The 22984-nt window shown below is 40.2% G+C and overlaps 1 protein-coding gene across 1 annotated transcript in view; it reads left to right on the forward strand.

The window, feature by feature from the left end:
* Nucleotides 1-22984, forward strand: part of LOC100553407 (deleted in malignant brain tumors 1 protein) — a 126964-nt gene that overhangs the window by 102037 nt on the left and 1943 nt on the right. Inside the window, exons 23-29 of the mRNA XM_062974299.1 lie at nucleotides 3665-3968; nucleotides 6280-6597; nucleotides 8281-8586; nucleotides 10988-11290; nucleotides 12442-12747; nucleotides 17186-17494; nucleotides 21707-22006. Of these exons, the coding sequence (XP_062830369.1) occupies nucleotides 3665-3968; nucleotides 6280-6597; nucleotides 8281-8586; nucleotides 10988-11290; nucleotides 12442-12747; nucleotides 17186-17494; nucleotides 21707-22006 (2146 nt within the window). The remainder of the gene's footprint in view (nucleotides 1-3664; nucleotides 3969-6279; nucleotides 6598-8280; nucleotides 8587-10987; nucleotides 11291-12441; nucleotides 12748-17185; nucleotides 17495-21706; nucleotides 22007-22984) is intronic.

Below are 22984 nucleotides of genomic sequence, written 5' to 3' on the forward strand. Positions count from 1 at the left end.
GTGAATTCTTGGAAGGTATGAGAAGTTTAGAGAGGGAGAGGGAGAGGGAGGGAGAGGGCCTGGGACTTCCTTATTCAGAGGCTGATGGCCATCTGTCAGGAATGATTTGATAGTGTACTATGATTTCTGTTACTGGGTAATAAATGTCATTTCCTAATTGGTTCTGTCATAGAAACATGGCAAAATTTATGACAATGCCTGGACTTTGTCTTTGCGCAAGGGACATGGAGCACATTATGGTTTCCTGGGACACTGTCCACCAATTTAACAAAATTTCAGCCACAAAAACAAAGTTTCTGAAGTAGAACAATGACTTTCAAAGTAAAGACAACCCAATGAAACAGGAAATAAGACTTTCAAACCAGGAACAGATTTCTGCAATTATTAAAAAATGGTTTATTATAAAAGCTATGAAAATTCACCAAAAATCAGAGGATAAGGGAAACATTCTGAATTTTGGTGAGTTAGCAGTGGTAAATGGGTTTTACCACTGCACCAAGTTTGAAGGAGATAGCTCAAAAATGAGGGTGGGAGAATCCTGTAAAGTCCCCCCGGTGCTGTTTTTGGCCACTGCGCATGCGCACCTACCATTAACGAATTAATTTAGAATATTCCTAATATTCGTTAAGTAGTTTAAAAAATGAAACACCAGCACCCCCTACTTTAGAAGCAAGTTTAGAATCATTTTTTCCATGGATTGCTCATGCCTAGAAAGTATTAATGAGAGAATATAGCTTAGAATCATAGAATGATATAGTTGAAAGAGACCACATGGGCCATCTAGTCCAACCCCCTGCTGTGCAGGAAAAGCACAAAGTACCCCTGAAAGATGGCTATCCAAACTCTATTTAAAAGCCTCCAAAGAAGGAGCTTCCCTCACACTTCTACTGATAAACCTTTTCACTCCCTTCTTTCTTAAGAGTTGAAATAAATAATTGGAGGAACATAGTGGAGTCTCCTTCTCTTGAGGTTTTTCAGCAGATGCTGGGTGGCCATCTGTCAGGGATGCTTTGACTGAAGGCAGAATGGGCTTGGACTGGATGATCCTTCTGTTCTCTTCCTACTTCCAGAGATTATTCACAGCTCAGAACTTGGTCTCCATAAATGTAGACCTAACATTTTTCTCAGAAAATATTATTTCTGTACAGAAATCTGTCTTTTCCATGGAAAATAGTATTTTTGCACAGAAAATTCTGTCAGGATAGTCAACAAATATGGTTTTTAATCATTTTTGGAATGGTTGTAAATATTGTTTCTATTCCTACAAGCACCAGAAAACCTGATAATGACTGTTGTTTTGCATCTTTCTCAGTGATGAGATTAGCTGATGGTCATAATCCCTGTGCTGGGAAAGTTGAGCTCCTCCATGAGGGCCAATGGAGAATGGTAGAAGATAGCCTATATCGGCATATTGAACAAGGCAGGGTGATGTGCAGGTACCTTGGCTGTGGAACTGATCTGTCTGCCTTAATCTACCCAATTTATGGAGAAAAAGCTGCTCCCTTCTGGCTGGATGGTTTTTACTGTACGGGGACAGAGACCTCCCCCTGTGAATGTGAAAGAATACCAGGGATGAAGTATGACTTTAATTGGCATCGAGTATTTTATATGGCCGGTGTCGTATGCACAGGTAAGTCATTGTCATGAAAATTTGTGTCTGAAACCAGGAATAGGAAAAAATATTCATCTCTTCTGCACTACTAAAGTAAAATAACAGAATAGAAACTAATAAGAGTCCAAAAGTTAAATTGTTTCTGCCTGTCCATCTGGGTCATGTGTTTCATCCTGAGGAAGGCATGGTTCCCTCACTCCATTCTCTAACTCCAAGGACTGAAGTTCTCTCAACTTATGCTCTCCAATCTTTAATTAGGTAAAGTTCCAACAGTTTACCCTTTTCATATTTTCTAATAGGCAGATCACCTTTCACATCTTGCATTCTGCATTGTCAGAAAATTTATCTTGGGCCACAACTACATTGCTATATAACGAAACTGCACAATCTAGTCATTTTAAACTCATAATGCAGTTTAAATGCATAGAAATGCATTCTGTGAGTGACAGCCAGTATTTATTTATTTATTTATTTACAGTATTTATATTCCGCCCTTCTCACCTTGAAGGGGACTCAGGGCAGATCACATTACACATATAAGCCAAACATTCAATGCCTTGACATAGAACAAAGACAAGACAAACACAGGCTCCGAGCCTCAAACTCATGACCTCTTGGTCAGAGTGATTGGTCTCGGCTGGCTGCAGCTGGCTGCTCAATTGCATGAATTTTAAACTTGTGTCCTTTGTTTAATCCCAGTTTTGTGTATTTTAATATGTATTGTATAGAAATATGTTTTAATATGTATCTTTTATAGAAATACATTTTAATATGCGTATTTGTGGTATTTTTGCAATGATTATGTGTTTTAATTATTCTGCAACCCTCCTCGAGCCATGAGGAGAAGCGGGTAATAATCATAAAAGATCTCAGCCGGCATTTGGAAACAATAGACATTGACAAAATTACGATTTGCCAACTGCAAAAGGCCACCCTGCTGAGTCTGCACGCATCATCCGAAAATACATCACACAGTCCTAAACGCTTGGGAAGTATTTGACTTGTGATTTTGTGATACGAAATCCAGGATATCTATCTTGTTTGCTGTGTCATACAACAACAACAACAACAACAACAACAATACTCTACTCTGGCAGAATATGTAAAGCAAAGTGAAGAACCTGCTTTGATTGAAGTCAAAAATCAGAAACTCCTCAAAGCACAGCAGACAAAGAATCAGTACAAGAAAACTGCACTACAAACTAGAGCTGACAGCTGGCACAACAAAACATTGCATGGAAAGTTCCTTGACAAAATTGAAGGAAAAGCCAACAAGGAGAAGACCTGGCTATGGCTCACGAATGGGACCCTGAAGAAGGAGACAGAAGGCCTGATCCTTGCAGCCCAGGAGCAAGACATCAGAACAAAGGCAATTCAGGCCAAGATCGAAAAATCAGCTGATGACCCAAAATGCAGACTGTGCAAGGAAGTTGACGAAACCATGGATCATATCCTCAGCTGCTGTAAGAAAATCGCACCGACTACAAACAGAGGCACAACTATGTGGCCCAAATGATTCATTGGAACTTATGCCGTTATCAGGACCTTAAGATTGAACTTCAAAGACTCTGGCAGAAACTAGTGCAGGTGGTCCCGGTGGTGATGGGCACACTGGGTGCCGTGCCAAAAGATCTCAGCCGGCATTTGGAAACAATAGACATTGACAAAATTACAATCTGCCAACTGCAAAAGGCCACCCTACTGGGATCTGCGTGCATCATCCAAAAATACATCACACAGTCCTAGACACTTGGGAAATGTTCGACTTGTGATTTTGTGATACGAAATCCAGCATGTCTATCTTGTTTGCTGTGTCATAATAATAATAATAATAATAATAATAATAATAATAATAATAATAATAATAAGAAGGAGGATGATGGATTTTCCGTGTGTTTTGAATTTTAATTTAATTCTACTTCTCCATACAACCCAGTGGTGTCCTACATGTCTCTATATCTGATTTTCTCCCTTCTACCCCACAAATACCTTCATATATTCCCGAGAACTGAAAAATTAGTGTGACGCTGTAACTCTTCTTTTTCATCAGAGCTTCGCCTTGTGAATGGCTCTAGTAACTGTTCTGGAAGGGTCGAGGTGTTTCACAATGAAATGTGGGGAACTATTTGTGATGCTGGCTGGGATCTACAGGATGCCCAAGTTGTGTGCAGGGAACTGGGCTGTGGAGAGGCCTTAAGCGCATCTGGTGGAGCACAATTTGGAAGAGGGGCTGGTCCCATCTGGCTGGAGGGAATGAGCTGCATTGGGAAAGAAGAGTCTTTAAGGCAATGCCCCAAAGGACAGTGGGGAGAACACAGCTGTGACCACAGCAGAGACGCAAGTGTGGAATGTACAGGTAGGATTGTATCACTATAAAATAATGAATCGGTATAGAGGCAAGTTGCCAAGTTGTTATTCTTGTTATTTGCCATTGTGTTGACTTTGACTTATGACAACCTCATCAATGAGAAACCTCCAAGAGCTTGGTTGGGTCTTTGATTGTCCTGCTTCTGTCTTGTAAATTCAAGTCCCTGACTTCCTTGATTTGAATAAGGCCATTTCTCATAGTCTCCTTCTTTTTCTACTTTCTTCCATTTTATTAATCACTAGCTGTGCCCGGCCACGCGTTGCTGTGGCAAAGTGGTGGTGGTATTGGTTAAAAATTGTTGTGTAATTTTTATTTAACGTTATTTGCATTTTTTTAATTAATTTTATTCTAAGTTATATTTTTATTTATTATATTTTATTATTTTCTTGTATTAATTTTAGTTACTTTCTGTTATTATAGTATTTTATTGTATTAATTTTTAGTGTTTTTTATTATTTTTTATTGGGTTGCTAGGAGACCAAGTTGGAGGAGCTTAGCCTTCTAACTGGCAGCAATTGGATAAAAGCAATTATTCCTCTCCCTCTAATTAGGACTTTATTTTTCTTTTCTTTTTGTTGTATCAACCTAGAGCCGTGGATGATGGGTTGTGTTGTCAAATTTCGAGGTTGGAGGGCCTGTAGTTTTGTTGTTTTGTGGGTCGCCGTGATGCCATCACTCTTTTATATATAGAAATTTTAATATATAGGGTATATATAGAAATATATAGAAATTTTAATATGAGTTACATGAATTACAGAAATGCTTGGTTTTACTGGTTTTGGGGATATAGCTTTTCCAGGTATTAACTCTCCATTGCAGGATGGGAAATGCTGTCCCTGTTTTCAAGTAGGGAAAAAAATAGGACCCAACAATTACCATCCAGTAAGCTTGACATCAATACCAGGAAAACTGAGTAGTGGGATGCTGCAGGGTACTGTCCTAGGCCCAGATCTATTCAACATATACAAAATCCAATTATCACAGGGACAAAACACCTGGAGGGCAAAGATTTGCCCATGCTTGCTATAGAGTAACACTGTCAAGGACAGAACGCCACAAGATAAGATATAACAAAGTTTATTGGAGTTACAGAACCAAAAATGCCCGTAAACACAAGGGCTAGGCAAACATTGGCCTTAAAAGTAAAAAGACACAAGGAAAACGTTCAAAAGATAAACCGGATTAAACCGGAGTTTAATCCGGGTTAAACCAAAAAAGCTTACTTCAGCCTGGGACTCAAACAAACAAAAGCTGGTGAACAAAAGGTTCAAAGGAATACAAAAAACTGGCAGCAGATGCTTCTCTGCTGCCAAAAGCTATGTTTGAGTAACTAAGAGGTTACTCCTCCACACAGCAAGCAATTTCCAGATACAAACGCAGCAGACAAGGGCAGAAGCGGTCAGCGAAGTTCCAATCCGGTCCGAGGGTCGTAAGGCAGGTACAGACGTTTGTAGTTCACCAGGTCCAACGATAATCACAGGAAGGAGAGTCCGAGGCCGTAGTCAGTCAGTCAGTCAGTCAGTCCAGAATAAACCGATGGCGTCTGTCAAGAAGACGACGGAGGTCCAAGCTATTAAGATTAAGCACAGGTTGCACAACAAAAGCCCACACAGTTCCTCCCGCCGTCTATGCCCAGTGTCCTTGGTAACTTACGTAGTCAGCAAACGAATCACACCCGTCTTCAGGAATTTCCCACACAGAGCCCAAGCGTTCGTCCAGATTACCTTGCCCAACGCAATTAGCCATTGCTTCCAAACCCCATTTTATGCCAGTTTACAGCTCCTCATCACTATCAGCTGTTACCCTAATTCCAGGCGTTTCCTCATCACTTTCCTCATCAGAACTGAAATACCTTTGACTACGCCCCACAGCATCCCCAGCTGTGGATCCCGTCCCATCCCTCCAGCTTGTCCACGGGTCTAATCCTGAAGGTCCCCAATCGCCTTCCATACTATCATTGCCAGTGGCACCCAAATCCTCCCTCACCCGAGTCCATTCCATGTCATCCTCCTCTGAGCTAACCATCTCTTCCTCCATTCTCTCAGTAAAACCCTCAAAGGAATCCTCGTCAGATGGTTCTGCAAATAAGTCCCGCAGCCGTTTCCTTTCTCGCTCCTCGAGAGTATCTGACTCCCGAGGAGTCTTACGACCACGTCTCCCAGTATCGGAGCCATAAGGCTCAACCATAACAAACACTTTCTGGCAATATTTCTGAAATGCTCTCACCATGTAATCATTTGTGTTGTATCTTTGGTAAAGAAGTTGTGAGAAGAAGTAACAGGAGTCATGCCTATTTCAGATCCAAGAAAGATCAGATTGGTGAATGGTTTTAGTCGATGTTCCGGGAGAATTGAAGTATTCCAAAACCAGGAGTGGGGGACCCTGTGTGACTTCGAATGGGATCTGAATGATGCTCGGGTTTTGTGCAAAGAACTTGGATGTGAAGATGTCATATCAGTTCCTTGGGGAGCTCATTTTGAAAGAACAAGGAGTCCTGTCTTGCCACTCATTTTCTACTGTAATGGAACAGAAGATGCTCTTAATGACTGTGAAAACTATCCAATGTTGGGAGGTCCATACTGCCACCAGGGAGAAGGTGCTGGAGTTGTGTGCTCAGGTAATGCACAGGAATGGACTCAATAATGCCATATGTTCCCTTCAACTGCAAATAATCTTGGATGGCACACACTATTATGAATTGGCTTCGGAGCAGGATACAGAGTTGAGATTACTATGGTTGTCTCAGTGGATTATTTCGGTTTTACCACTGATAAGAATATTTTTTTTGGCCCTGTTGAGGCTTCTAGATCGCGGAATGGCATTTGATATTGACCATGATATCCTTCTGGAACACCTGAAGGATATAAGAATCAAAAGCACTGTTTTGCAGTTGTTCCAGTCATACCTCTGAAGCAGGCTTCAGATTGGGGTGCTTGGGAATAGCTGCTTCTCAAAAAAAAGAGCTGTTATATAGCAACCCACAAGGGCCATTCTTTCTCCAATGCTTTTTAACGTTTACGTGAAACCACTGGGTCATGGGCTGGATTTAAAAACAAAAACAAATTGAAACTGAATCCAGATAAAGTGTATTAAGGGTCCTAACCTAGGGTTGGAGATACTTTACCCAGTTCTGGATAGAGTCACTCAACTGGTTTCCAATTATTGTCTGGGCAAATTACAAAGTGTTGCTTTTTTGGTTTTTTTAAAAAAGAAAATTTTATTAAATGTTTTATACTACATCGAAAGAGTGAGAACAACCAAGGTATAGAAAAGTATGAAAGAGAGAGAAAGATAAAAGTCTACAATCTACAAAAATATACCCACAAAAAAAAAACAGAAAATAATAATAAAAGTGTGACTTCCATTCCACCTTCTTGGATAATATTTTCTTATTATTCAAAAATATTTTTTCTTACTAAAGAAAAGAAAAAAAAAATAGTAAAATTGTCTCTCGTAATCTTCATTTTCTCAAATTATCCAGATAGTCCTGAAGATCGTCCCAATTCGTTCTTTTCATTATCTTGCCTGTATTTTTCTTCAACAAAAAAGTCAATTCGTCCATGTCCTTTATTTCTCTTATCTTCTCCACCCACTCCTCAATTGGTGGGACTGATTCCTGTTTCCATTCTCTAGCGAAAACAATTCTAGCGGTGGTCGTAATATAAGTGAAAAGTTTATCTTCTTGTTCAGTCAATTGTAAGTCTAAATCTGTAAATCCTAATAGATAATACTCTGGTTTTCTTATAAAGATTCTTTTTAAAACCTTTTGTGATTCTTCATGAATCTTCGTCCAAAACCTTGTTGCTTCTTTACAGGTCCACCACATGTGGTAGAAGGAGCCAACTTGTTCTCTACATTTCCAACACTTATCAGAAACTGTTTTGTACATTTTGGCTAATTGTTTCGGTGTAGTATACTATCTGTGGAACACAAAGTGTTGGTTTTGACCTTTAAAGTCCTGCATGGTTTGAGTCAAAGTCACCAAAGTCTTCCATACAATCCATGAAGCTTTCAGGCTAGATTTGCTCTAGGACCATTCATTTTGTTTTGCTAGTTTTGTCAGTGGCATCTTGATGGAGTTTGTAATTGTGTTATACAGACATACACACACAAAGCAAATCCTACCTAAATCTTAGTGTTACTCTCAGCTTGATTACACTGAATCAATTGTATTTGCCTATGTGTTGACAGCAATTGATTCAATTTGTTACTCTAGCTGAAAACGCTCAATGTCTTTAACCATGAAAAGACTATGATGAATTATATGACTTATTGCAGAATTTTCCCATTTTTCCATCAGAGCTCCGCTTAGTAAATGGCCCCAATCGCTGCTCTGGGTATCTTGAGGTGTTATACAACCAGCAGTGGGGGACTGTGTGTGACATTGGCTGGGATGCCCTTGATGCTGAAGTTGTGTGCCGGGAACTGAATTGTGGAGATAACGCAAAAGCATTTGGGGGAGTTTGCTATGGCCAAGGGTCTGGTCCGATTTGGCTGGAGAATGTGAACTGTACAGGAGAAGAAATATCTCTGGCTGAATGTCCCAAAAGCCCTTGGGGAAAGCACAGCTGCAACCACAGCCAGGATGCGAATGTAGAGTGCTCAGGTGAGTTTCTAGAATAGCAGGTAGTAGATGAGGTGAGGCCAAAGCACCAGCCAGCAGCACATGCTGGGCCTGTTCTGACTTACATACAAACTCAGTTCAAGAATGAGCCTACAGAACCTCTTTGTTCGCAACTCAGAGACTGATTGTAAAAGAGAGCCCATTTCTATGTATGTCTTCTCAGAAGTAAAACCACCTTTGTTCATGAAAGAAACAACTTAAGATCAGCCATTGAACTTTAATTACAGTACCTTTTCAAAATTGAACGCATCTAAAGTTTAGAGCACATAGAGTTTCAATGTTTGTATAAAAGGGTCAATTTAAAACAGATTGTGGGCAAAATCAGGGTCTCTTTGCACAGCAAAGAGGAATGCTCCAGCCGCATTGTTACCTCCTGCTCCACATGTGTACGCTACTCTGCTGTGCTGTGTTTTATTATTTAAATAAATGCTTGCTATTTTGGTGGGGAATTTCCATAACATTAATATCCTGAAGTAAATGAACAAGAACATGTGAGGTAGCTGTGCTGGTACAGCTGTACCAGGAGCTCCGACTTTACTTTCTTGCTGCAAATGTTTGCAATCATAGGACAGGCTGCCTGTCAATCATCATTAAGTTTGGTTCCGCCCTTTGTTCAGGGCTCTGGGAAGGAAGGAGCCATTTTTAAGTTAGTCTCACTTAGGAAGCTTAGCTATAGGACATAGACCAGCTCGTCCCGTAGAAAAGCTTCATATCTCAAGAACATCCGGGGATATAGCACATCCGTAGATACAGAACATCCGAGAAATCAGAAACAGGAATTCTAGAGGAAAAGTCCCAAAAGCTCTGGCTGAGAGCTTACAGCCTCTCAGCCTCACAGCTCCTAAGGGAAACAGCCCTAAGATTCTAAAGACTCAAAGAAAGAACAGCATCACAGATCCACGGAACCCCAGCTGAAACATCTACAAGCCTTGGCTGGTAGGTCCACTTGATACCCAGATGCATTTGGAATCGGTGGTGGTTCCACATCAGCTAAGCCTATATTCATAGTCAGCCTGGGAGAGGTTATAAGAGGGTTTTCACAGTTATCCAAAGCCAATCGCCTGTCCCTTGGAGACAAGACTTCAAAGGGCCAACAGTTTATTAAGGAAACCTTGAAGTGTTATTTGACTCCTTGAAGATTTATTATTTGTTCATCAATAAAGACTTTGTTATTTCATTAAAGACTCAAAGGCCATCCTTTCAGGGAAATCCTCAACAACGTTTCTTTAGGCGCCCTGGCTTCCCACTGGGCATAAAGTATACGTCCTATACAAAAAGACAATAGTTACAGGCCCAGCGCGTGACAGAACAGTAGCTCTGCATTCCCCAGAGAGACCAAATAAGGAATGTGTCTAGCAATTTGCTCATATTGGCCAGTTTTGATACTATTTCAGGAAAGTCTATTTTGCTGCTGAAAAATAGTGCATAGAAAACGCAACAGCTTTTATAAAACTTTTAGGAATGAAGAGGAACTGGGTGGTAAAATTTTCTTCAGCCAGTTACTACCTGTTTACAAGTTCAACCTGACATTTCTAGTGTAAAAGTTTCTATCTATTAACATATGAGCTTCTTGATTGGTTGTATACAAAATATTTCTCTATTCAAAATAAAATTTGATAGATTATTTGTGCATGCCTATCTTAGATACTTGAGTAACAAAAAATTAACATGTAATCAAAGTTGAAAAGGTGTGAAAACTACTATGCAAATTGAGTCCTTTCACCTTGAATTCATGCCCCACCCAGCTTATTCAATGCAACCTTTGTCTAATCTATTCTGGTTTCAGGGTTGTTGTGTGTTTTCCGGGCTGTATGACCACGTTCCAGAAGTATTCTTTCCTGACGTTTCACCCACATCTATGGCAGGCATCCTCAGCGGTTGTAAAGTATACCTCAAACTTTATACCTCACAACCTTTGAGGATGCCTGCCATAGATGTGGGCGAAATGTCAGGAGAGAATACTTCTGAAACATGGCCATACAGCCCAGAAAACATACAACAACCCTGTGATCCCGGCCATGAAAGCATTTGACAACACATATTTTGGTTTCACTTGGTTAGAAATGTGATTTTATCTCTGTATCTCTCTGTTCTCAAGTGGAAAGCCAGGCCTCATTCCTTGCTCTAACCTTAGCTGTTCTGGAAATACAAATTTTGTCTCTTTCTGTGTTTGTGTTCTCTGGGCAGTATCAACTATGTGGAGGAAAAATAGTGGTTCCTGGAACACCTGGACATTTCTGGTTTTCTTCTGGGACTAAATGCAGAGCTCCTCTCCAGTTCTTAAAATGACCACTCAAATTATCACTTGGGGCAGCCTCGACATGAAAAGCCTTCTTCTAAGGAGAAGATGGAAAATGACAAGCGTTCTTTTTCATCATTTCAGGTCAGGTTAGATTGGCCAACGGTTCGAGTCTCTGTTCTGGGAGACTGGAAGTGTTCCTGGAGCAGCAGTGGAAATCCATTTGTGATGATGACTGGGATCTGGAGGGTTCTGAAATTGTTTGTAGGACACTGAACTGTGGACACGCCTTATCAGCCCCAAGAGGATCCCACTTTGGAAGGAAATATAATACCATTAAGATAAGGCTTGATTTTTGTAACATGACAACGGATTCTTTAACAAACTGTGACTTAAGGGATTGGGGACCCTGTGACTCTGGAGGATCTGCTGGCGTGATTTGCTCAGGTAATGAGTTGTGGTACTCTGTGACCAGGAAAAGTCTCACACATTTACTGCTGTAGTGTCCTGTGAATTTTAAACTTTTCCTTTTTAAAAAATTCCGATCTATTTCTTCTGCATTATATCATTAAATTTTCTTAGTTAATATTTTTCTTATAGTCCTATTATTTTACTAGGGAGGTGTCAGTGGGTGTGCATTTTGGGGAGGGCTGTGAGTTTTAAAATGGCATTTTTGTGTGTTTAAACATTTTTATTGTTTTTGCTTTGACTTGACTGAGTTTAGGTTTAGGTTTAGGAAAGGGAGTGATAGCCTAACTCCCTTGAATCCCCACAAGGAGAATATTATTTTAATTTCAATCCCTCCTGGAACATAAGTGGAACTTCTGGGTGCCAGATCATGAAAGGGTATTTTCCCTGATTTTGGAAATTTTATGGTAAACAGAATGGGGGTAGCTGAAAACAGGACCCAAAATGCCACTTTTTTGGCATCTCGCTCACCCCTACTAAAATATACTCTCAGAGAGTTTTAGACTGTAGCACTTTAAACTATGTATGGGAAGAAATACTTACACTTATTTGAAATATTGTTGAAGAAAGGATTTTGGGTATCAATCTCATAATAAGAAACTGGGGAAATTTTATCAGCACAAATTTTACATGTGGTAGAAAGCAGCATTTTCTGTGCAGAAATTACTAACTTTGTGCAAAAATATTCATTTGTGCATGGAAAAATAAGCTGGAGTTGAGACCCAACCACATGTCTCAGTAAATATCTATGGACCAGAAATTCCTCATCTTGATTTCCTGCTCATGAAGAAGTGAGAATATTATAAAGCTTTTCTCCTAATTGCTATGTGTAAATGCATATCTTCCTTTGTTGGCCAGAGACAAAGAGTGTACTGATGAGGAAGTAGCCATGCACACTTATATAATTGAGTCTATCAAATATTCAACAGTGGAAACAGGACTCTCAGACCAGAAGTATTTCCCCACTTCTTCTGTGGCCCATATTGTCCCTAAAGATAGGCTAAACCTATTGGGAGAGACAACAACAAAGAATCAGATTTTCAAGTGTTTGACTTACGCTCTTTATTCCTTGAACTGTTGTGTCTAATCATATGGGTGCATTTCAATGTTATTTCATTTTCTCCTATCAGAGGCCCACCTGGTGAATGGCACAAATCGCTGTTCTGGGCGGGTAGAGCTGTTTCACAACAAACAGTGGGGAACTGTGTGTGATGCCGGCTGGGACACATATGATGCTCAGGTTGTATGCAGAGAATTGGGCTGTGGAAATGCCCTCAAAGCATTCAGAGGAGCACATCATGGCCAAGGATTTGGTCCCATCTGGCTGGAAGGAGTGAACTGTACAGGAAAAGAGACATCCCTGAGAGAGTGTCCCCAAAACCCATGGGGAGAGCACCATTGCAACCACAGCCAAGATGCCAGTGTGGAGTGCACAGGTAGGTTTCTAGCAAAAGATGCAGGCGAAGATGACATGAAAAGAGACAACGGTAGAGGCAGAGTACCAAGAGGTTTTACAGTACCTTGGAAACTAACTGTAAGAAAGAAGCTGGTATCATAAGCTTTGTAGACGAAAGCCTACTTCCTCAGATGACTGACGTTAAGTGCATTGAATCAGGCAGCTGCAGTTGACTGCTGTCTCAAAGAGTGAGTCAGTCACTCTCTTAAAGAAGGCTGCAGCTATCCCATATAGCTCTAGATTGCTTTATTCCTGGGAATAGATGGGTGAGGTATCATCCAAGTGGCAATGGCCTGTTGTTTTTCAATGTTCATGTTAACCTCCTTGATTGTTGGTCTTTGTGACACAGCAGCCATCTTCTATAACCCGTTGGTTTGGCCTCCTTGTCCAATATTACTCTGTCTGAAGTGGCCCTGGCAAAAGTTTAGTAGTTTTCCAGGCAAGAGTAAAGTCATTGGCTTCTGCTGTGTTGTTGTTTCCCTCCATGTGGGTTAGGCAACTCGACAACAAATATCTCAGAGGCATAGTGACTGTCGTGGGGTCATTTGTAAATGCTCGGTGCAAAGCCTCCTGTCTTGGGTGGGGAGATGTCGTTTAAGGGCAAAGTAGTTGGGTGGCCTGTCTGTCATCACCTGCATTTCCTCTCTCCTGTGCACTGACAGCTGTGGATGAAAGATAACTGAATAAAAACAGTAATGATTATTTGGGCTAGAGACTTAGGGAAAAATATAGATTTAGAAAACTGAGAATACCTATGGAATAAATGATTTAAATTTTCAGTAGTGGGGTCCATTAGAGTAAACATGTATAAAAGTTCTATAGAAGTTACGACTGAATTAATGGCCAAAATTGACAAAAAATGAGAATGCTGGAGATGTAAAGTGCAGAAAGGCATCTTTTCCCATGCTTGGTGGACCTGTAGAGTGAAAAAATTTTTTTTGAAAAAGGTGATGAAAGAAACTAATAACATGATTTCTAAGTTCAAGAAAAACCCAGAAAGATGTCTACTGGGCTTGTTTCAAGAGAGAATTAGTAAAGATGAATTAGAAACTTGCCAATATATTTTCAGGGCTGTGAGAATTACAATAGCAAAGTCTCGGAAGGAGAAAAATAAATTACTCATTAAGGATTGGAGAAGGAAATTAGTTGAGTATATCCAAATGGTCAAGCTCTCCAACCACTTCAGGGGAAAACAATGAAAAGTTTGTTAGAAAACGGAGACTTGCCTTTGGGTACTTAAAAAAAGACAAAAATAGATTTTGAAATAACTGCATGAGGAATTTATTTATGTAATGATAAGGATAGAGGTTTTTTTTTTTTTAGATATTTCTACATGGTGTGGTTTCAGAAGTCATGAGTGGTGGTCCATGGGTGGGAAGGGGGAGGTGGCGGGACTAGGGAAATAATATTTGAATCTTGATTGTTGAATTTTGAAGAGTGCATATTGTTTTTCTTCATATAACACAATAAAAATTTAGACAAAAAAACAAACATTCATGGCAGCTTCTTTATTCAGACACACTAATAAGAGAAATCCCAAGGAGCCTACAGTTCTCATGCATTTCTCTCTTGTACCTTTCCTCCACTCCCTCCTTCCAATTAGCCTACAGCTGTTTAGGTACCAGCTTTGATTCAGCTCCTGTAGGGAAAAGGTTCTCAAGGTTAAAGCACAAACTGAGCTCAGGCTTGCCAGGGAAATTAAAAACAATAAAAAGGGCTTCTTTGCTTACATTGGTAGAAAAAGGAAGGACAAGGAGACAATAGGGCCTCTACAAGGAGACGATGGGGTGATGCTGACAGGGGATAGGGAAAAGGCAGAACTACTTAATGCCTTCTTTGCCTCAGTCTTCTCACAAAAATAAAGCTGTCTTCAACCTCAGTAACATGGAGTGGATGCAGGATTAATGGAAATTCAACTCCAAATAGGGAAATAAGTTGTTCAGGAATACCTGGCTGCTCTAAACGAATTCAAGTCCCCAGGGCCAGATCAACTACAACCAAGAGTATTGAAGGAATTATCAGAAGTTATTTTGGAACCACTGGCAACCATCTTTGAGAGTTCTTGAATAACAGGGGAAGTCCCAGCAGATTGGAAGAGGGCGAATGTGGTCCCTATCTTCAAGAAGGGAAAAAGGGACGACCCAAACAATTACCGTCCGGTCAGCCTCATGCACGACCCCGCCTCCCAGGTGTGGCCCCGCCTCTGCCAGGTGTGGCCCTGCCTCCCAGGGGCTCAATAGCACCCATGGGAAGGTGGCGCCCAACGCAGGGGCGTGGTCAGCTTGCCGTGTTGGGCCGGGCCTGATCATCGCTAATAGTCAACACGGATTCACCAAAAACAAGTCATGCCAGAGTAATCTGATCTCTTTTTTCGGTAAAGTTCCAAGCTGGATAGATGCAGGGAAAACCGTGGGTGTAACGTATCTGGATTTCAGTAAGGCCTTCTATTCCATTTACCTGTATACAGCTCCTTTGCTAGACTCCTCCTTTTTTCTGCAGTAGAGCTACAGAGACCTGAGGCCTAGTCATTGTCTGGTAACCCTAGATCCAAGCAATCCAAAACAGGCATCCTTAGCACTAAACTCTGCATTTAGCAGTATTCTTATACCACCAGTCCGAGACAACAGAAGCCTTTGACCAGCTTAGGCTTCACAACGAAAGAAGATTGAGACAGCCCTTGGGCTCCAGCTTGTGAGCCATTGCTTTTCATCAGAGGCAAAAGACTTTCAAGAATTCCAGAGAGATGACTGCAACCAGCAAAATATCCTTTCACAATGTATTGTTTTAAGCTATCTTAGAATAGTCCTGGGTGGAGTTAACTCTTGTTTCAGTAAACTCATTTTGGTTATCTTTTCACCTTGTCTAAATTACCTCTGTATGTTGATCTTAACAGAAGGTATAGAGATAGCCCCTGAGAAAAGCAAGACACTAAAGTTTTCCCAAAGGCTTGGGCATGCCATCACAAAGGCCCTTTTCTCTCTTGTTCCCACCAACCAGGCTTGAGATGGAGGTGGAACTGAGAGAAGGAAGGGCCTCTCCTGAAGGGGTTCACAGAATCCAGGCAGGTTCGTACAAGGGGATGGGGTCATCCAAACCAAACTGTTTAGGTAATCATCAGCATTCTGAACTGTGCCCAGAAACACACTGGCAGCCAGTAGAGCTGCTGCAACCAGTGTGGGAGGGGGAGGGGAGTCCCGCTCCCTGCAGACAGCCCCAGTAAGCAACCTGGCTGCAGCTCTTGTAACCAGATGAAGTTTCTGAGCACCCTTCAGGAGTAGCTCCACGTAGAGCGTGTTATAGTCATTCAGACGGGATGTGACTAAGGCATGGACAACTGTGGCCAGACCTAGCTTCTCAAGGCACAAGTATGGCGCACAAGTTTGAATTATGCAAAGCCTTCTGGTTTTGAATACGTTTAAAATTGTGTGGTCATACTTTTAATTGTAGGCCCATTTGAGTCTCCTCTAGGAGAGATAAAGCAGTCTATAAATAAACAGAGACCAGGAATTTTTCCAAAATTGAAGCTAAAAAAGGGTGGGGTGTATCTTGGAATTGATGGCATCCTAGATTTGGTGCAATATAGGAGGTTATTTTATTTTCCAAAGAGGCAAACATGTTCTCCCTGTGTGTGTTTCAATGAGAAGAGAAACTGTGGGTGATACTTAATGCATGATGCTTAATCAAAACACCAGAGGTGTCCATTTGACCCCAAAATCTCAGGGCCTGGGAAGATGCTGATCTGATAACTAGATTTAAATTTTCCTAATATTATTGCTGACAGCATCCTCTGTTACTACCCTGCTTCCCCTAAAATAAGACATCCCCAGAAAATAAGACCTAGTAGAGGTTTTGCTGAATTGCTAAATATAAGGCCTCCCCCGAAAGTAAGACCTAGCAAAGCTTTGGTTGGAAGCATGCCCACCAAACAGAACACCACAGCATGCAGGATCGGTAAATGTACGTAGCATAGATTGTTGTACATGGAAATATTGATAGTAACAAGAAATTCTTGATAGGATTCACAGTTTGTCTGGTTATGCTGGTTTGTGATGACAACTACTGTATAGTATATAATAAATGTTCATTTTTTTGTTCAACAATAAATGTGAAGAATTTCCTTCTTCATGGAAAAATAAGACATCCCCTGAAAATAAGACATGGAGCATCTTTGGGAGCAAAAATTAATATAAGACACTGTCTTGTTTTTGGGGAAACACGGTATATTGGCCCTTCAGTTTACAATATGCCACAGTTTGTGTTTGATCCATATACTGCTGCTGTAGGGCTGTAGCAATTGACACAACCCACTTCTCCTGAATGTCACTGTGTAAATTAAATGCTTTTCTGCCTGCCAGGGAAACAAACACCAGAGGGAAACTGGGAAGGGAAGAAATAACTTTGGCTTTTCCCCTTTCCAGGCTGGATCAGATTGATCAACGGTTCAAGCCACTGTTCTGGGACAGTCGAGGTGCTCCACAACCAGCACTGGAAAGCCATCTGTGACAAAAACTGGGGTCTGTATGAAGAGCATGTTGTTTGCAGAGAAATGGGCTGTAAACAGATCCCATGGAACCCAAGATCAGCTCGACTTCTCAGTAAATACAGAGTCAACAGGCTATCTATCCCCTTCTGTAAATGGACAGCAAATGATCTTGCTGAATGTAATCTGACAGATTTCAAGGAGGAAAGCTGTAGTCATGGAAGAACTGTTGCTGTTACCTGTTCAGGTAATCCTTGGTGAACTGGTTGGAGGGTTGGACTAGGATGGCAGGGGGCCAGGGTGACCTTGCGAGAACCACATTCTTTCAGTCTCAAAGGAAAGAAATGGGCAACTCCCTTTGAATAAATGTCATGTGGAAAACATCTGGTTGGTATTTGAGCCTTCCAAGTGCTTGTCCATGTATGGCCACCCCATGAATTTCATAGATCTTTCATATGCATGGATTACAGAGAGGAGAATTTCCCCATTCCTTCCTATGAAATACTGTATTTACTGAAATCTAGTGTGCCATCAAATCTAAAGTGCATCTCAGTTTTCAAAACCTTGAAACCATGAAACCAAAAAAAAAAGTATTTGCTGGTGAATGTAATATGTGTTGGAATTCAACCCCACACTGCCCAAGTCTGCAGTTCTCAATGAGGAACAGTTAGTTAGCTTAAGAACAGGCTGAAGGAATCCCTTCCCCCGACTCCAGAATGCCAGTTGAAATGTCTGTTTATTCTCTCTCTCTCCTTCTGCTCCCATCCTGATTGGTGGTGTAGAATGGACACTCTTCAGGTTGCATGCCTTTGCTTAAGGCTTCTGATTCTTCATCTTTGCACTCAGACCTCTCTCTACTCTGTATGTTTGAAGAGATGTAGTTTTTGGAACTACATCTTGTTTTGGAACTTAGAAGTTGTGGAGTTAGAGAGAAGCCTAGACCCAATTCTTTCATAACAAGGAATGTTATTTTGTAAATAAACCTTTTTGATAACTTTAAAGATTGAACTCTGCATCTTGATTGCTAAGCTCAAAATTCTTTAGCAGCCACACCACATTTCACCTTTCCACTTGCTGTGAGCTGACTGTTCAGTTAAGTATCCATTTTTGTATTTTGGGAGAATTTCTTAACAATGTGCAACAGCAAAAAGTGCACTGTCTGTACTTCGTTCCAAAAAGGTGTGCATTGCAGATGCTGCCTGCAAAGAATTCCTTCTTCAAGAATAAAAAGTGTTAGATCATCAAATCTTCCGGCAATGGAAAGCAACACCAGAGAAACCAGGTAGCCCTTGATGGGAAGATGGGAAGGAAAGGAAGACATGGGGAAAATGGAAGGATAAGAAAAAAGGAGGGTGAGAAGAAATAAAGAAGATGGATGGAGAACAGAAAGAAGGCATTGGTTAACAACAGAGGAGAAAGCAAAATATTTTTTATAAAAAAAAACTCAAGAAAGACAATGAGGAAAAAACACCAGGCTCATCCTCAACAAAAGGAAAAAAAGCCGAAAAGGGCAAGGTATCACTCCCCAGAGGATCAGGATTTAGGTGCAGGGATTGGGCCAATGGACTCAGATTTTCCACAGGAAGATGAAGAGAGTGAATCAACATGAAAATTTTGTGACAGTTAAAACTCTATTCAAACAATATGAATGGATTAAACTCACCAAATAAAAGAAAAAATATAATGAACCAAATTATAAAAGGGGAGTATGATATCATCATGCTTCAAGAGACTCATATTTCCCAAAAACATGTGACTTAAATAACAAAAAAAATTGGAAAATAATTTTACTCGACCGATTTTAAAAATAGGGGAGTCGTAATATAGGTCAACAATAATATTCTGGCAGAATTAAAATTTAAAGACTCTGAAGGAAGGGTCGTGGCAATAGAAATAATTATCAATCAGCAAAAAATCCTAATATGTAACATATATGCCCCAAATGGACCTAAAACTCAATTTACAAAAAGCCTAAAAGAACAGATTGCCAAATTAGAAATGGATCACATAATTCTCTTAGGGGACTTTAATGGACACCAAAATGGACAAAAGCAAAAGCCCCGGACTGTGGTGGAGGCTCCTTCTTTGGAGGCTTTTAAGCAGAGACTGGATGGCCATCTGTCAGGGGTGCTTTGAATGAGATCTTCCTGCTTCTTGCAGGGGGTTGGAGTGGATGGCCCATGAGGTCTCTTCCAATTCTATGATTCTATGATCAAACAGCTAAACATTTAAAATTCATTAAACAATATAACTTTGAAAATGCCAATAAACCTAGGGCCTGGCTAGCAAGAAAGATAAGAAAGAAAGAAAAACACCAACATATTACAAAGATAAAAGGGAAGGAAAAAGACTATAACACAGATGATGAAATAAGGGAAGAATTTGAAAAATTCTATAGCCAACTATACAAACAAGAGGCAGTAGATCCATAATTAATGACAAAATATTTAGGGGAACAAAAATTACAGAAAATTATGGAAAGCCAAAGGGAACAATTGAACAAAGAAATCACAGAGGAAGAAATAAAAAAGGTGATAAAAACTCTAAAACCGAACAAAGCACCAGGACCAGATGGGTTTATGGCCAGTTTTTACAAAATACTGCAAGAGGAGATAATTAGTCATTTAAAGTAAATTATGAATTTAGCTCTTCGAAAAAAAGGAGATCCCGAAATCTTAGGAAGTGGCGGACATAATAACTCTCCCAAAAGAAGAATCACTCTCCCAAAAAAAGACAGGTAAAACATTATATTCCCATCTCTATATTAAATGTGGATTACAAAATTTTCACAAACTTTCTAACAAACAGATTCAAAGAGTTTTTAAATACTTGGATTGGCAATGAACAAAAAGGATTTCTCCCTGGAAGACAGATGAAAGAAAATGTGAGATGTATATTACACATTATCGAATACTATGAGATGAATGATAAAAAAATTACCTTCCTATCAGTCAATGCGGAAAAAGAGTTCAATAATTTAAATTGGACATTTGTTAAAGTCCTCTTTAAAGAAATTGATATAGGCCACCACTTTAATAATGCCATAAATGCTATTTATGACAAACAATATGCAAAGCTACTAATAAATGGCCAATACACAAAAGACATAAAGATAAACAAGGGTATGCATCAAGGGTGTCCACTCTCACCTTTAATTTTCATATTTGCACTTGAAGTATTATTAAGAAATATAAGACTAGACAAACAATTGAAAGAAACAAAAGTGGGCAAATATGAATTCAAGACAAGTACTTTCGCAGATGACATTATTTGTATGATTGAGGACCCAAGAAACCAAATACAACAATGGATAAAGAAAATAGAAGAGTTTGGGCTGGTAACGGGATTCCATTTAAATAAAAAGAAGACCAATATGTTAATAAAAATATGTCAAAAAGGGACAAGAAAAATTAAAAGATGTGACTGGAATTCAAATAACAAAGAAGATCAAATACTTAGGCATATGGATTACGGCGAAAAATGCACAGCTTCTTAAGAACAATTACCATGTGAAATAGAAAGAAATCAGTAAAGATCTTCAAAATTGGAAAAAACTTAAAAATGTCAAACGCCAATGTTTTCAAACACCAATGTTTACAAACACCAATGCTTATAAGCTGCCCAAGTGGCCACGTGGCACTGGAAAACTCCTTCAGGATTTCAACCAGCAATTACCTCATCCCCTCTCCCTTACCCAGCAATTTTTCCAGAAATACTTTTTTTGAGCTGCCCCAATATCATGCGCCAGTTGTCACACAGCTGGGACGGTTGTTGCAAGCAACCTCTCTGCCAATGTTTTACACAACAATGTTAGTACCAAAAGCAATTTTTAAGATCTGCCCCAACAGCCGATTGGAACATGCCAGTCATGCAGCGGCCCGAGATGGCTCCTTCAGGATTTCAAAATAGTACCTCATCCTCCTTCCCTTTATATCACTACCTATTTTCTCAGCCCAGTTCTTAACTATGAGTCGTTTGTAAGTCAGATAGTTGTAACTTGGAGACGGCCTATAAATCCAATGGCAAACTCAAGACTTCATTAACCCTTTCTGCCCAGCTTTTCCTCAGTAATGTATATCAGTTCAATTCTATCCAGCTGGAGTGTATTTTTATCTGTTTTTACTATGATGGCCACCAGATATCCCAAGCTTGTTGTTATTATGGGAGAACCTTGCCTATTTGAAATGGAATGAAAAGGAAATGTAAGGAGAGGAAGTGATTTCTTTGTTACCTTCATTTTGTAAAATCCAGTCCCATTCGAAACCCTAACAATAAAGGAGTATTACTGGGAGGTAGGAGGGATCGCGTTGCAGGCCTTAGCACTGCTTCTGCATTGATTGCAGAACTGCCAGCTTGCCACTCCTTATGAATGTTCCCATAATTAGAAAAGTATCAAGAGAAATCATGTAACTGGACTCCAGATCAATGAAAGCACCTTTCATTCTTCCAAAACTGACAGGAACCAGATTGGTGAATGGATCAAACCGTTGTTCTGGAAGAGTTGAAACATTCCTTCATCGGGAGTGGAGGTCATGGTGTCTTGATGAATGGGACTTACGTGATGCCCAAGTCGTGTGCAGAGAACTAGACTGTGGAGAAGCAGAGTCCGTCCCAGGAAGATCTTTCTTTGGAAGAGGAGAGGGTTCCATCACGTTCGATGAACCGAAATGTTTGGGAACAGAAGATGCCTTTCACAAATGTATGTTCGATTCAAGCAGTCGTTGTAGACTAGGTGAAATGGCTGGTGTTGTGTGCTCAGGTAACTGATGAATGTTAAAATGTGATCACTCACATTTGCATGTTTTCAAACTGCTAGGTTGGCAGGATCTGGGGCTAACAGCGGGCGCTCACTCTGCTCCCCGGGTTTGAACCTGGGACCTTTCGGTCTGCAAGTTCAGCAGCTCAGTGCTTTAACACACTTAGCCAATGGGGCTCCTGATTTTTAATCAGAATCTGCACTTTTAAACTTATTGATTGCAGTGTCCTTACGACTTACATGTGTATTTCACTTTTAATTCATATTTATTGGGCACTTACCTGCAGGAGCGTAGGTTTGTTTTCACCTGGAATAGACATGTTGACAGTTTTGGATCGTATTTACAGTTTGATCTTTTCAATTGCCAGTTTTGTGACCACACTCAGTGGTAACCAAGTTGAAACAAAGAGAATAATTCCACCCAATCTCCTTTATGTCTGAGTTTTTTGTATGGCTTGTGCCATGAAATAACTACTTTTGATTGTGTCCAGAGCAAATGAAATGCCCATAATATGCATAGGACAATAGTTACAATGGAGACATCAGTTCTAATTATTCTTTTGAGCACAGAGAGCTCAGTAATCATCATACTAAACTTCTATTTTACCAGTTGGGTCCAAAGTCATTACAATGGCAAGCATTCCTGTTAGTTACTGCCAACTGAAGCATATCTAGCTGCTCTGTCACGCGCTGGGCCTGTAACTATTGTCTTTGTATAGGACGTATACTTTATGCCCAGCGGGAAGCCAGGGCGCCTCGAAAGAGAGGTTCTTGAGGATTTTCCTGAAAAAAGGATATTCCTTTGAGTCTTTAACGAGATAACAAAGTCTTTATTGTTGAACAAATAATAAATCTTCAAGGAGTCAAATAACACTTCAAGGTTTCCTTAATAAACTGTTGACTTTTCAATCTTGTCCCCAGGGGACAGACAATTGGCTTTGGATAACTGTGCTTTCTCCATAAGAAAATCCCCTTATAACC

This window comes from Anolis carolinensis, chromosome 2, assembly GCF_035594765.1.
Source record: "Anolis carolinensis isolate JA03-04 chromosome 2, rAnoCar3.1.pri, whole genome shotgun sequence".
Taxonomy (NCBI): Eukaryota; Metazoa; Chordata; class Lepidosauria; order Squamata; family Dactyloidae; genus Anolis; species Anolis carolinensis.